General features: G+C 35.1%; 1 protein-coding gene across 2 annotated transcripts in view; it reads right to left on the bottom strand.

Annotated features, from left to right (window-relative positions):
* The window catches only part of SYDE2 (synapse defective Rho GTPase homolog 2), a 42,750-nt gene that overhangs the window by 4,128 nt on the left and 23,296 nt on the right, over positions 1 to 15,326 (bottom strand). For both annotated transcript variants that reach the window (XM_090269680.1, XM_090269681.1), the window contains exons 4-6: positions 11,982 to 12,108; positions 6,061 to 6,242; positions 2,789 to 3,020 (exon numbers count right to left, since the gene is read on the bottom strand). In XM_090269680.1, coding sequence (XP_090125806.1) covers positions 2,789 to 3,020; positions 6,061 to 6,242; positions 11,982 to 12,108 — 541 coding nt within the window. The remainder of the gene's footprint in view (positions 1 to 2,788; positions 3,021 to 6,060; positions 6,243 to 11,981; positions 12,109 to 15,326) is intronic.

Here is a 15,326-nt window from a genome sequence, read left to right on the forward strand (position 1 = left end):
CAAGCACTCTGTTAGGACTTGGGAATATAAATCCCTGTCCTCTTGAAGCTTGGTCTAGTGAGAAAAATTAAATAAAAAGGATTAGGAAAAAAATCAATAGCTTAAAAAAAAACTGCCTCAGGTCTACTCATTACAGAAAATGTGCTAGAGCAAATGTGGTCTGGAGTTACACTCTCTCTAAAGCTACTTTCTCATCTGTAAAATGAAAGGGTGGCCTATTAGTAATTTTCAATATTCTTCTTAAAACAGCAAACTTATTTTTCAAAGCAATAATTTTGTAAAACCCTAGTACATTAAAAAAATATGAAAAGAAGACTGGTCAAAAGGGAAGTGGGTTTCCATTTTGTTCCCTGACATGTTACCAATCTGGCCCTGACACTGCTTCCAAAGAACTTTAGGGCTTTGGCAGAAGAAAATCTGTAAAACCATTGGCAGGATGATTTTACCTTCCGATGCAAATAGGCTAGAGTTCTAGCTGATCACTTTGAAGACAAGATTTATTAAAGGGAAGCTCAAAACCAGTTATAAGCTTATTCAAAATGAAAAAAACAAACAAACAAACACAAAACAAAAAGTTAGAATGCAAGAAGAAAGGGTGGGCCCTGGCTACTGTGGCTCAGTGGATTGAGCGTCGGCCTGCGAGCCAAGTGTCGCTGGTTCGATTCCCAGTCAGGGCACATGACTAGGTTGCACATCAGGTCCCCAGTTGGGGGGCACGAGTGAGAGGCAACCACACAGTGATGTTTCTCTCCCTCTCTTTCTCCTTTCCCCTCTCTCCAAAAATAAAATAAAGAAAGAAAGAAAGAAAGATAGAAAGAAAGACAGAAGAAAGGGTGGAACCAACTCTCTCTACCTCTGCACCAAGGGAAATTCCAAAAAGAAAAATAAGTAAAATATGCATAGCAAGGAGAGCCAAAACCTTCTGCTAAATTCATGAGATGGGCTTTCGTCAAGTTCATATGCTATGTCCCATTCTCTATATCACCTCATTTTCTCAGGCTCAGCAACTGCCTTACATTTACTTGATTTCTGCCTTTCCTTAAATCCAAAAGCAAATGATATAGAGGGCAAAACTAAACGCTGTTTCCTCTCATCTGTCTGTCCTGTTTTGTCCTCTGTCTGAGGAAGTATAACTAATGAAAAATAAAAGATTATAGAGAAGGGGGCAGTTATTGTTAAACCTAACAACATGAATCTTTGGAATAAGGTGTTAATACACTAAGAGTCAGTTGATTAAGGCCATCATTGAAATAGAGTGAATCTGAAATCTAAACCTGCTTTTTCTATAACAAAGGATATAATTTAATTTTTTGCTTCTACACCCAAAACTAAGGTGGCTATTACAAAATAATGAAGTGACATTCTAGTACAGAATTAATAATAAAAGATTCAGGTACTGATAGTAAACAATGATATATCCAGGCAAGCAAGTTTTCATTTGTGGTTAGAATGATAAAATGGCTCCTCTCCCAATTCCTGATGTTTATTTGTATTAAAGCAGTTTTAGGAAAAGCTAAGAAACACATATTTAAAACTTTAACCTAAGTGATTCCTTATATTGGGCACAAAATGCAGAATCAGACCAGTTTACAGAGAATCTTGACTCAGAATTTTAAAATAATTAATAATACATACTAAGTCAGTTAAAATACCAATTAGAAATTATTTTTAAGCCTATGTTTAAAAGAAAGCAAAAATTTAATTTCCAAGTTTAAAAGTTGAAAATTTTTATCAGCTTAAATTTTAATTCATTTTTTAAAAGATTTATTTCAAAAGACTAAGGCATTTCTTTGTACTTGAATCTCTCCTTCTCATATATGTCTATTAAAGAGTAACAGAGCACATTTATTGAGGGCTAACTTTATGCCATGCACTCTGTTCATTGCCTTAGATGCTTTATCTCAGCAGCTCTGAGGTAGGCACTATTTACAGGGAAGCTAACTGAGGTTTAGGACAGCTTTAAGTATTTGCCTGAGCCCACACTGTAGGTGAGTGCCACAATCCAAATCTGAATGCAAACGTGACTCCAAGGCCGAAGCACTTTCACTGCCGTGCATTCCACCAGGCATCTAAGTACAGTCCTCTGCAGTGTTGGGGGAGGGAGCAGGGGTTACTTCAGGATAAGAAAAACTTGGAACTTAAATACAGGATCCTTTATAGAACATCTAATTAAATACATATTTCTTTTACCTCTGCAACTATATAAGAGATATATGTGTAAAATATCTCTCAGCCTTTTGTTATTGACTGTTACAAGGGATGGATAAGAAAGATAAAAAGATCAGAGATAATTGTCAATTCAAGCCTGGATAATCTGCAGAATGACACAAATACAATAAAGATGTCAGAAAGAACTGATTTAAGGAGAAAGATAAATTAACATTTGTTGAATACCTATTATGTGCCAAGAACTTTGCTGAGCACCTTATACACATAATTTTTTACTCAATCCTCTTATACATTCTACAAAGCATATTAAATCCATATGACAAACGGTGATACCCAGGCTCTAAGATGTTAAGGAACTTGCCCAAGGTCAGATTGCTAATAAGTGATACAACCAGACTCAAATCCAGATCTGACCAAATCCAAAATGTGTACATTGATCTATATATCAATAATATTATCAGCAAAAGCAGAAAATTTAAATGGAGAAACCTATAGGGTAGGCATCAAAAAGCAAAGTCTAGAAAAGATTTTCTTCAATCACATACGGGCATATTTAATGATTAGCTAATTCAAACACCTTATCGCTGAAAGAGAAAAATATTCCCACAAAATCATTTACCTGGCCAGAGCTGAAGTAAGTAATGAAGAACTTCGATATGTTTTTTAAAATCCAAAGCACTTGCAAGTTCCTCTGAATCAGTAAAGACTCTGTTGTTATGGTTGGAAGTCTCTTGCTTCTGACTTAATAATACTGGTCCAAAGCACACAGCCAAATTCTGGCAGGTCATCTTATTCACTTCATGGTAAGAAGCCACCAATTTCAAATGATCCAACAACATCTTTAGGGTTGCCTAAATTAAATTAAATTAAATTTCACTTAATGTAATTATATAAGGGAAAACTCAAGGGCACAATTTATAGCAGAAAATATAGATAGGCATCCTGTTAACTTTTAAAAGGTTATTTCATAAACAAGCAAGACAGACAAACAAAAACTAAGACACAGACAACAACAGTATGGTGGTTACCAGAGGGCAAAGGGGGCAGTGAAGGCTGAAGAGGACCAAGGATATGGTGACAGATGGAGAGCTGACTTTGGGTGGTGAACACACAATGCAACATACAGATGATGTGTTACAGAATTGTACATTGAAACCTCTGTAATTGTATTAACCAATGTCACTCCATAAATTTAATTTAAATTAAAAAAAAAAAATAGAAGGCCCCCTCAAATAAAAATCAATAAATAAAAGGTCATTTCAAAGATTCGTTTATAAGTTGGATGTTTGAAAACTGAAATATATTTTATTATAGAAATCTTACACAGAATCCTTAGATTCCAACAACGTAATTTGATCCATTAAGTGGTGAAAATATAAACTCTTTATAGAACGTTCATGAATGCATTCCAAATTTCAGCTAGAATCCCTAGGTAAATATACCATCAACATTTCCCTCTTCTTACTCCTCTAAAATGACAGCAGTAAAAAGGCTGTCATGAAAAGAGGATTAGAGTAAGAGTGTTCATTTTTAAGTATATAGCTAAATCTTGTAGTCAAAAGTAGGGTAACATAATCCTTAAATCTAGGAAGCTAAACATTTTAGAATATTGCCAGGTTCTACTGTGATCTAGACTAGGAAAAAGACCAATGTGCTTCTTAACTAATCAATATTTTAAGTAGACAAACCATGGAAAGGAGAAGAGCAACATAGTCAGAAATCAAAGCAAATTTACCAAAAAAAAAACAAAACAAAGCATTTTTTTAATCCTTAAAGAAACTAAAAAGGGAAATTTGCTCAAGAAATGGAATTATTATTTAGGTTTAAGCAATTATGAAAAGGAATAATTTTTTTTTGAAGTACTGGCATATAATCAATCATTTAAAAAAAATAAAAGAGTAATTTCTTCTTCCTAATTGTATTGAAGAAATGAATTCCAACCCAAACTGTAATTTTAAAAATTATAAGAAAAAACACAGTGACATATTTCTGGACCTAAAAGTGATACTTGGATCTGGTGATTAGAAGATCATTAGTAACATTGGAAAGAATAAATTCAGAGAGATGGGGTAGGAAACCAAATTATAATGTGTTGAGTAATAAATGAATGGTAAAGAAATAATGACAGCTGGAATAATGTTCTTTTAGTGTTTGGCTGTGAAGGGAAGGAAGTAAGAGAAAATGAAAGCTAGAAAATACTATAAATTGATATTCTGAAATAAAAATCTGTGTCACAAACACACACACACACACCACACGCACAAGCACAAATGGTTAAAAATATTAGGTTCTGCCCTGGCTGCTGTGGCTCAGTGGATTGAGCACCTCCCAGTGAACTGAAAGCTCTCCAGTTTGATTCCTGATCAGGAAACATGCCTGGGTGCAAGAGGCAACCAACTGATGTATCTCTCACACATACTATATGTTTCTCTCCCTCTGTTTATTCTTCCCATCCCTCCTCTCTAAAAATAAATAAATAGAATCTAAAAAAAAATGTTTAAAAAAATTAGGTTCAATCTCTATAGAAAAACAAAAAAATGCAACTTAAAATAAGAAATCTATTTTGTCTATTAAATAAGATAAGCCAAAAAAAAAATAAAAGTAACTCTCTTGTCCCGTTTGAAAAGTAATGTAAAAACATGTACTATAAGCCTAAATTGTTCACATCATTTAAATCAGCAATTCCACTCTAAGATTCTCATATAAATAAGTAATTCTAGCTGAAAAAATATCTGTAAATAAATATACACAAATAGGTTCAAAACCTAAATATTATACAAAAGAGAATATTGATATATTATGTCAAATCCACTCAGTGGAATATTTATTATGCAGCCTTTTTAGAAAGGATGTTAGTAACAAGAGCTTTAGGGCCAGAAATACCTAAATGCACATGACAGACTATTACACTCATAAAAGGTGTCTAGCCTTGGTCAAGTGATTTAAATTCCCTGACACGCATTTCTTCACTTACATGTAAAATGACACTTACAATTATACCTTGAATTGGTGAGAGAATATTTCTACCCCTTCACTCTACCCTTCTGCATCTGTTTACCTCTTTATAGCTATTCTCCCTCCCACACCAAAAGTAGTAGTAATTGCTCACTTAATTGGACAGAGCACAGGACAACCAAAAGACTAGAGTAAACCAGTGAATGAAGCTGTTGGGCTTAACATTTCTGCCCACTAAGTCTTGACCATTCTGCCCTCACATAAAATATCTAGGCAAAGTCAACCTTACCTAAAGAAGCCCAAACCCATGTTTTTCTCTTATTTTTCCTTTTGTTCTAAGAAACAACAGCTAGTAAGGTTAAGAATGATTCTGCACACCCAGCCATCCTTCTGTCTCTCCTGCAGGCATACCTGAAGATACCGGTCTCAAGATTTAGACTGTGGGGATGGGACTAATGGGAAAAGGCAAACAGAAAGGAAATGGTGCTGGGCTTTGCTTAAGTCTTGAGGCTAAGCCATGTACATCAAAACAGTTACCGTATTTTTAAAATATTAAAAAGAAATAAACCAAAATATTAATTATAGTTGCCTTTGGGTTTTGATCATTGTAATTTTCCATTTTCTTTTCTATATATTCCCAATTATTCTATAATAAAATATATTATTTTAATAATAAGATAACAATACACTTTAAAAACTTATGAGAGTATTTATGCCTAGACTAAAATAATACAGAAAAAATTTTTTTCTAAGTTTATTCTGTTTAAGAAGCAGTTTCTAGATACATGCTGTTTAAAAATCTGTCAGTAAAGGCAGAGCTAAAACTCAAGAGTGCGACAAATGTCAAAATAGCTAAAAAAATTACCAGTAGCTGTGGAGCTAAGTATATAATTCATTAGCTGGCTTTCAGGAAAAATGTCTATCAATTATGTTTACCTTCTCAACATCAGGCAGGCAATCCAGTAGGTCAATAGTGTACTTAGAGTCACTTGGATCATTCTCACAACCATTTGATGACATTTTCAAGGGATTTTTTGCCATTGCATCTAATACAGCCTCATAAAGCTGCTTTGTTATCAGAGGAGAAGGAAGTTCTCTTAAATAATCCTTAAGAACACCTTTACAAAACAAACAAACCAGAGACAATTAGTGATTGGTCTTCAAAGTGAAATAAAAAGTGGTGGTTTTTTAAAAAATTTAAATATTATTACAGCCAACTTTTAATATTCTGAAAATAATAAAAGTAATAATTTTAAAATGTATTATAATAAAACAGTAGCATTTTGTTCCTCATTGACTTTTTGTTTTGTTGTTCATAAAATGTTATTTTTGATACCGATACCCTATTGATTCTGCCCCCACATAAAATGCTCCTCTTATGTGCATATAAAAGTTAAGAAAGCAGAGCATTTTGTAAATTATTCCAATTATATGAATTTTGAATTACTAGACTTTTATTTGATAGTGAAAGAGTACCAACGGTCCAAAGCACTGGCAAATAAGTAAGCTATATATTTTCTCTTTAATACAGGACATATGTCTTAAGCATATGTACTGAATGGTTGGATTATCTCTAACACTACCTTGGGGGGGTGGGGGGAGCAGGGAATCATTCCTAAAGCCAAATAAACAAAACCAAAAGCCAAGAACAGAAAACATCAGACTTGTCACTATAATAGAAAATAAGTCAATTTCAAACACATTGCAAGTGGTTATAAACTAAGAGATATCACCTATAGTAGAGGAAATGGTTGTTACATATAAGCAAGGTAGGTAAGTTTTTAGCCAAAGACTAGAAAGTGATCACAAAGAAAAATAGGAATTATTTCTGACACCAAAAACCTAAAGATACACAATATTGATTCAGAGCATGCTCTGAGCTTAGAACTTAGTTTGAAAGCTCAGTTTAAACTTAAACATGATCTTATATAGAAAGCTTCCCATCTGATAATCTTTAAAATTTTAATAATAACACGTTTCATTACTTCCCTATGCATCCTTCCAGTGTTTACGAAAATATAAATATATTACCATATATGATGACAGTATAAATTATATCTTACTACATTCCTCTTTATTACATATAAGATAGCATATACAGTATGTCCTGTTCTGTTACTTGTTTTTTTATTTACCATCATATGTTTGAGATCTTTTTAGTACACAGCTTCCTCAAACATTTTACAGCCACATCATGTTATTTCAATACATGGATGTCCCACAGTCGATTGCTACAGATGAATACTTGGGTTATTTCTAATTTTTTTGTTATTCTAGAACATGCTACAATGAATAATCTTTCACAACATTACTTCGTATATGTAGAATAATTCCCAAAACAGAACTGCTAAGCAAAAATGCATTTGTAATTCTGAGGGAAAAGAAAGAGTAAAGCTGTTTCCTAGGTTTGGGGCTACAACATCTAGGTGAATAGTAGTGCCATTTGAAACAGGGGAAAAAAAGGGATAGAAAGGAATTTTATTTTGAACATGTTAAGCTTAATATATCTATGAAACATTCAAAGCTGCTGGATATAAAAATCTGAGGCTTGGAAAAGAAACACAGATCTAAGAATGATCAACTAAAGATGATAACTGGAAGCCTAAGAATGATCGAGACTATCAGGGAGACATACTGAGTGATATAAGAAGGCCTAGTGATAAGAGAAGACCCTGGCCATGACTGGTGTGGTTCAGTTGGTTGGATGTCATCCTGCAAAGCCAAAGGCTGCTAGCTTGTTTGAGTCCCAGTGGGGGTACATACCTGAGTTGTTGATTCAGTCCCCAGTCAGGGCATATATGGAAGGCAACTGATCAGTGTTTCTCTCTCACACTGATGTTTCTCTCCCTCTCTTTCTCCCTCCCTCTCTTTACAAAAATAAATAAGATCTTTTTTAAAAAGAGAAGACCCTGAAGAAGGCTCTTAATGGGTTGTCAGGAAGATCACCTTCCAAAGGTGACTAAGGAATAACAGCTAGAGAAGTATTAGTGGTAAGAAGAGGCGGAGAAGGGGTGAAGGGAGACTGGAAACTATGCTGCCAAGGAAGTCAAGGAGAGGATGTCTCAAGAAAGAGTCTACAGTATCAACTGATACCCAACAATAGTTAGGTGAGATAAGAACTGTGTTAAATACTATGGGGCACAGTGTTGCTAAAACTTGACTACACAATGCAATAACCTGAGGAACTTTAAAACAATAGGTTCCAAGAGCCCCGTGTCAGTTCTACTGCATCAGAATCTCCAGGGGTCAGGGCTCAGGTCCCTGTGTTTTTAACAAATTCCTGTTGTGGTTCCAAGGCAGCAAGGTTTTGTAAATAGGGATAAGAAACAATGAGATTATTTAAGACAAGGATCACAAAATGTACACCAGAGAAGGACAACAGCAACCCCGGTAAGCATAGTTTTAGGAGAATAAAGGACACCGAAGTCAAGTTGCAGTTGGTTAGGAAGTAAATGGATGTTAATTTAATAGATCAGAAAACTTAATATTGTTAACATGGCAATATTCCTAAACTGATTACAGATTCAATGCAAAACCAGGTAGCTTTTCACAGATATTTATAAGCTGATTCTAAAATTCATATGGAAATGCAAGAAACCAAAAACAGCCAAAAAAAAAACCTTAAAAAAAAAGAACACTGGAAGACTAACACCTCCCAATTTCAAAGTTTACTACAAAGCTTCAATAATCAAAATAGTGTGGTAATGGCATAAAGACAGATATATAGATGAAATAAAATTTAGAGTCCAGAAATAAAACCTCACATTATGGTCAATTGAATCTTCACAAGGTACAAAAGCAATTCAATGGGGAAAGAATGGTCTCTTAACAAATGGATTCTGAATTGGTCATTTCTATGTTATAATAGCTTAGGATGATTACAAGATTTTGGTTGGAAATATAACCATAGGTGAGATTATCAAAGTCTTTATTGAATAAATAGGAGTGCCCAAAAGTTCTGTAGAGGATATTAAATACGGAAGGTTAAGGTGATGTAGGAAGGTGCCGTGAGAACCAAGAGAGCCTTATTCCTCAAGACGCCGTAAATTCCTATTCAACAGTGAAAGGTAATAATCTGGAAATAGCACTGGGGAACCAAGAGAATATTGACCAAACTTCTTCTTTGACATAATGAAGATATATGACATATATAAAATGCTTGGCATTTCACAGCAATCAATACATGTTAGATGTACAGTGATGATAATGATAAAACATGCTGTAAACAGTAGGCATGCAATAATTGTTTATTCCCATTCCTTAACTTATACCATGTGATCTTTACTATCATCATTAGTTTTCCAATCTAAAACTACCTACAACGAACAGCAACATTCTGTGTAAACAAAACAGCTGAGTTATAATTAGTGGAAATAAAATTTTCTATAGCTGTCAAATAAAAGACTACTAACCCTCTAGAGCGTAATTTAAAAAACAAAGAAGATTCCATATGTGTTCCTTGACAAAGCAAGACTTGTTAGTTCTAACAGAATTCAATATGCCCTGGTAGGCTGAGATTTGCCCTATCATGCAATTATATTAAATTAAAACCTAAATGATCTCTAGAACAGATAACTTTATAACTTAATAAAACATAACTTCAAATATCATTTTCCTTTATATAATTAATATATTAAATGATCATTAATACAAATGGAATTTTTAATTAATCCAAGTTCAAGATTACTTACTTCACTATAATTTAAGGGCAAATAATGGAGAATTACTATTAACAAATATTAAGCACTTAAAGTGTGCCCAATGCACATTATGTTCAATTAAGTAAAAGATTCTTTTCTATAAGCAAAGGGTTCATAGGAAAAATAATCAAAAGATTTTACAAAATGATACGAAGAAGAGGTATTTATATATGTTGTAACAAATAAAATGTAACTACTCAACAATCTAGAAATTAGCTATATGGTCTTATCCCAAAAACTAAGTGACAGACAGGTACATCTTAAGTCATAATACCTTCTTAATACCTTTCAAACACTTTGGGAACATAAAAACCTTAAGACAGTAAGTCTGTCATGACAATCTTTAATGGTATAGGAGCTACTTAAGGGAGACTTGGAGGAAATTTATGATGAAGTTTATTTAGTGCAACGCAGTGAACTTTTATCATGACCTTGAAAATGCAGGCAATTATAGGTAAATAAAGAAATGTTTCTGCCCTGGCTGGTGTGGCTTAGTGGATTGAGCACCAGCCTGCACATGCCTGGGTTGCTGGCCAGGTGCCAGTTGGGGACGTGTAAGAAGGAACCACACATTGATGTTTCTCCCCCTCTCTTCCTCTCTCCCTTCACCTCTCTCTAAAAATAAATAAATATTTTTTTAAAAAAAGAAATGGTCCTGACTACATCTCTGAAGCTGCTCTGTAACAGATACTATGAGACCGCATGCCTCTCACCTTCATTCAAGCACAAAGACTAACTACACAGGAAAATTCTACTCATCTCATGGTGGGATACAGGTATCACCACATTAAAAAAAATATAGACACACACACACAAATTATACATATAAAATCATCCTAATCACTAAAACTACTTCTACCTCTCAGAGGCAGAGAGGCAGGCTGGTTTGTAGTATTCTGTTTTATTGTCAAGCACAAACTTAACCCTGTTCTCTCTGCCGAGAACTCTGGCCCTAAATCTTCCAATGATTAACTCCGTATCATATACATAGATAACAACCTGAAATGCACTTCTCTGAGTTTTTCTTCTCTGACCACCTTAGTACAGGAGTCACCAAGCTGACTACTACCTCCTGCCACCTGTTGCCCTACTTATCACTGATAAGTTACTATGCCTTATTATTCATTGGCTTGATTACTGACTTTCTTCCCCCACTGAGACACTGTTCATCCTGTCCATTTGTCCCTGCTGCCTAGAAGAATGCCTGGTATATAATAAATGTTCAATAAATATTTAGTAAGTAAATAATTTCCAGGTAGGGAAGGGTAAATGATTAAGGGAGTTCTTGTTATTCCTATGCACAGACTTCCCCTCTGCTTTGGAATTCTCACTTTAATTTTTACTACCACTGTCACGCTAGCACTCCAGAAATATACAGTGTTAGGTTTAAAATTCCAGTTATGATTTGGAGAAAAAAATTTTTTAAATCTTTCAGATTTTAGACTTTAGCACTATAACACAAAGAAAAAATTTTTTTTAAGTTTTTTTCTAAATACACAAGAATAACAACAACAAGATTCATTACAGAATTACACATATTCACGTCAAAGAGCTGGTGATCACCATTATCCTTACCTTTCTTTCAGCTCTCCTAGCTACCTGTATGCCTCTCATGTGAGAGTGCTGTTATAAAACCTACTACATGGAAACTTTCATCCAACTAACTTGGAGGGAAGAAGGGATGGAGAGAGGGAGGGATGGAAGGAGGGAGGGGAGGCAAAGGAGAGGAAAGAGGACAGTGAGGGGAGGGAAGAAAAGGGGAAAAAGGAAGTTAGGGAAGGAAGGAAAGGGGGAAGAGAAGGGAAATAACCAGGTTCTAACACGGTTCCAGTGTGAGAGGGCATGACAGGCACCTCTCAGCACTGCCCAGCCTGTGCTTTCCTCTTCAGCAAGTGCTACAAGTTATGTAGTTTCCCATCTCCAAGTTTTTGCTAAGAGTGCCCTCCTCCCACCTTTGCCTGGCTAAGTCCAGCTCACCTTTAAAAAGTTAGCTGAGGTGTCGCCTCCTCCAGGAAGTTGTCCCTAATTTTCCCAGAATAACTTAAGACTTCAGAATAAAACCAAATTAAATTTGGGCTAAAAAATAGTATTTCAATTCTCTTTCCTGCAGATGTAGTCTTTCCAAAATGCGTATATAAAATAAATCCTAGTTATTACCTGTTATCACATTTACATCTGGGTACTGGTTTTCACAGAGAACAACAGCTTTGCTATCTCTCTCAAAAGCCTCTCGAAGTTCTTTCTTGACTGCTGCCGAACCACATAATCGGTACAGGCCTACTACCTAGAAATAAAATTATGGCCATATTGTGGTAAATTTGATAAAGAGAAAATATAGTAGTAGAGTATGTAAAAATCACATGAGCTTGGCAATGAAATATGTTCTAATGGCATTTAATTAAAAATACCTCAAATACAGCTTTTGAAATTTCATCATAGACAATATTGCTTAGCTTAATAAAAACATCCTATTCTTTCATTTAAATTCAAACAATATACTATGATTTCTGTAGTGCTGTCTACCTTAAGCAGAGATACAATCCATGCGCTTTAGTTTTATATGCTCAACCAATATCTCCATGCTAAGACCATGCCCTTCGACATCTCTTGCTCTAGACTGACATAATACAGCACAGTGATTAAACAAGGGTTTTGAATTCATAAAGCCTCGCTCTATCACTCCTTCCTTGGTGAATCTGGGCAAGTTATTTAATCTCTTTAAAACTCAGTTTATTTATCCACTTAAGAAGCATATAGTTGAGATAAGGTTCCAATATACTATTTGTGTAAAATTACCTTTTCAAGGAAAAAAAAAGATTCTCAGGAAGAAATCAAAGCAAACTAGGATTTTTTAAACTTATCAAATTACTGATTATAAAGTGATGGAGGAAATTCAATTAAAATAATATATTAAAGGTAATAATAAAACCTCCAGGTCAAAATGTATATAAGATGCACAGATACTAGCCATCCTCCCCTCAATTTACATTACAAGGGTTTGTCTTTTAAACACCATTAGTACATACAGGTTCTAAAATACTAAGTCTTAAGAAGATCACTATAAATTCACTGAGAAAAAAACATCAACATGGTATCTGTAAAGAGAAAGGATGCCTGATTAAAGCATGCCTGACTAAGCAATCAAAGGTTTTTAAAAGAATAAACTTTCAAGAAAATTAAGAAAAACAAGTGGTTGGCACCTATAATTCCACATCAAAGACTATTTAGCAAGTTCAACCACCTTGAATTGAAGAAAGTTATGGATAAAGAAATTATGTCAAGACAGAAATAAGTAAAAATAACTGATAGAACTTGAATTAGAAATTACTTTAGGAAAGTGTCAATAATAGATACAGAGAAATGTTATCCAAAATATTTGAGGTGATAAGCTATTAAGTATGAATTGAAAGATAGTAAGGAGCCTACCCCTATTTCTAAGAGAAGATAATGCAAGGTGCTGTTATATTCAAAAGGAACAACTTAATATGGGAAACCAAGTAATGCCCTGGGAAGAAAATTCAGATTTCCTACTCTTCTCCACATTCATAGTGCATTCACATCGATAAGAGCATGTGCCATGCTGGTCACATCACTGCAAGAAAGACATAGCAGAACTGTAGATGGTTCCAAAAATCAAACTAAAATATTAAACAAAATCAAGGAAAATGCCATCACTTTAGAAGACAACTAACTTGAGAAGAACCCTTCTTGTGTTGGCACAGTAAGTGCCACAAAATCCCCCTGAACTCTAGATGATGAACCTAGAACATATTAAAGAAAGCAATACTTCTTTTATTTATTTATTTTTGGACAGGTAATGACAGCATTTTATTTTTATTTTGTTGATTATGATATTAAAATTGACCTGATGCTTCCCCCTTTGCCTCCCTCCACCCAGCATCCCCAACTAACCTCAGGCAATCCCCACACCACTGTTCATGTCCATGGGTCATTCATATAAATTCTTTGGCTAATCCATTTCCTATACTGCACTTTACATCCCCATGGCTATTCTAAAACTATCTCTTTGTACTTCTTAATCCCCTCACCCCTTCACCCTTTCCCCCACATCCCTCCTTTCTGGCAACCATCAAAATGCTCTGTGTATCCATTCATGATTCTGTCTCTGCTCTTCTTGTTTGCTTAGTTTGTTTTTTAGATTCAATTGTTGATAGAGATGTATTTTTACCATTTTATTGTTCATAGTTTTGATCATCTTTTTCTTATATAAGTCCCTTTAACATTTCATATAATAGTGGTTTGGTGATGATGAACTCCTTTAGTTTTTTCTTGTCTGGGAAGCTCTTTATCTGCCCTTTGATTCTAAATGATAGTTTTGCTGGTAGAGCAATTTTGGCTGTAGGTCCCAGCTTTTCATGACTTTGAATATTTCTTGCCAATCTCTTCTAGCCTGCAAAGTTTCTTTTGAGAAATCAGCTGACAGTCTTATGGGAACTCCCTCCCCAGTAGGTGATAACTTTTTTCTCTTGCTGCTTTTAAGGTTCTCTCTTTATCTTTAACCTTTGGCATTTTAATTATGACATGTCTTGGTGTGGTCCTCTTTGGGTCCAACTTGTTTGGGACTCTGTGCTTCCTGGACTTGTGTGTCTATTTCCTTCACCAAATTAGGGACATTCTATTTTATTATTTTTTCGATAAATTTCCAATTTCTTGCTTTTTCTCTTCTGTTTCTGGCACTGCTATGATGCAGATGTTGGAATATATGAAGTTGTATCAGAGGCTGCGTATAATTTTCACAATTTTTTTGGATTCATTTTTCTTCTTGTTGTTCTGATTGGTTGTTTTTGCTTCCTTATGTTCCAGATCATTAATTTCATTCTCTGCTTCATCCACTCTACTGTTGTTTCCATGTAAATTGTTCTTTATTTCAAGTAGTGTATCTTTTGTTTCTGACTGGATCTTTTATATGCTGAGGTCTTCATTGAGTTCCTTGAGCATCCTTATAACCAGTGTGTTGAGCTCTGCATCTGATAGATTGCTTATCTCCATTTCATTTAGCTCTTTTTCTGGAGTTTTGACCTGTTCTTTCATTTGGGTCACATTTCTTTGTCTCCTCATTTCAGCAGCCTCCCTGTGTTTGTTTCTATGTATTAGGTAGAGCTGCTATGACTCCCTCTGTTGGTAACATGGCCTAATATAGTAGGTGTCCTGCAGGGTCCAGTGGCACAGCCTCCCATATCAAGGTGCACCTTTTGTGTGAGCTGAGTATACTCTCCTCTTGTAGTTGAGCCTAGGTTGCTGTTGGCGGGTCAATGGGAGGGATCTACATAGGACAGTCAGCTGCAAGGACTGGCTGTGACCACTGTCCACCAACCTCTGCCCTCTGTGGAGGATCAGCTATACAGGGGCAGGGTGGTGGTGCTCCTTGTGGTCTACAGATGTCCACTGGGTGTGCAGGCTCTGGGGTTTCCTGGGTGGTGCAGGCCAAGGTCAGCCTCCATCTGTGTCTGGGGCCATCCTGCCTGAGTTATAAAGCAATCT

This window comes from Furipterus horrens, unplaced genomic scaffold (genome assembly GCF_987537825.1).
Source record: "Furipterus horrens unplaced genomic scaffold, mFurHor1.1.pri manual_scaffold_3, whole genome shotgun sequence".
Taxonomy (NCBI): Eukaryota; Metazoa; Chordata; class Mammalia; order Chiroptera; family Furipteridae; genus Furipterus; species Furipterus horrens.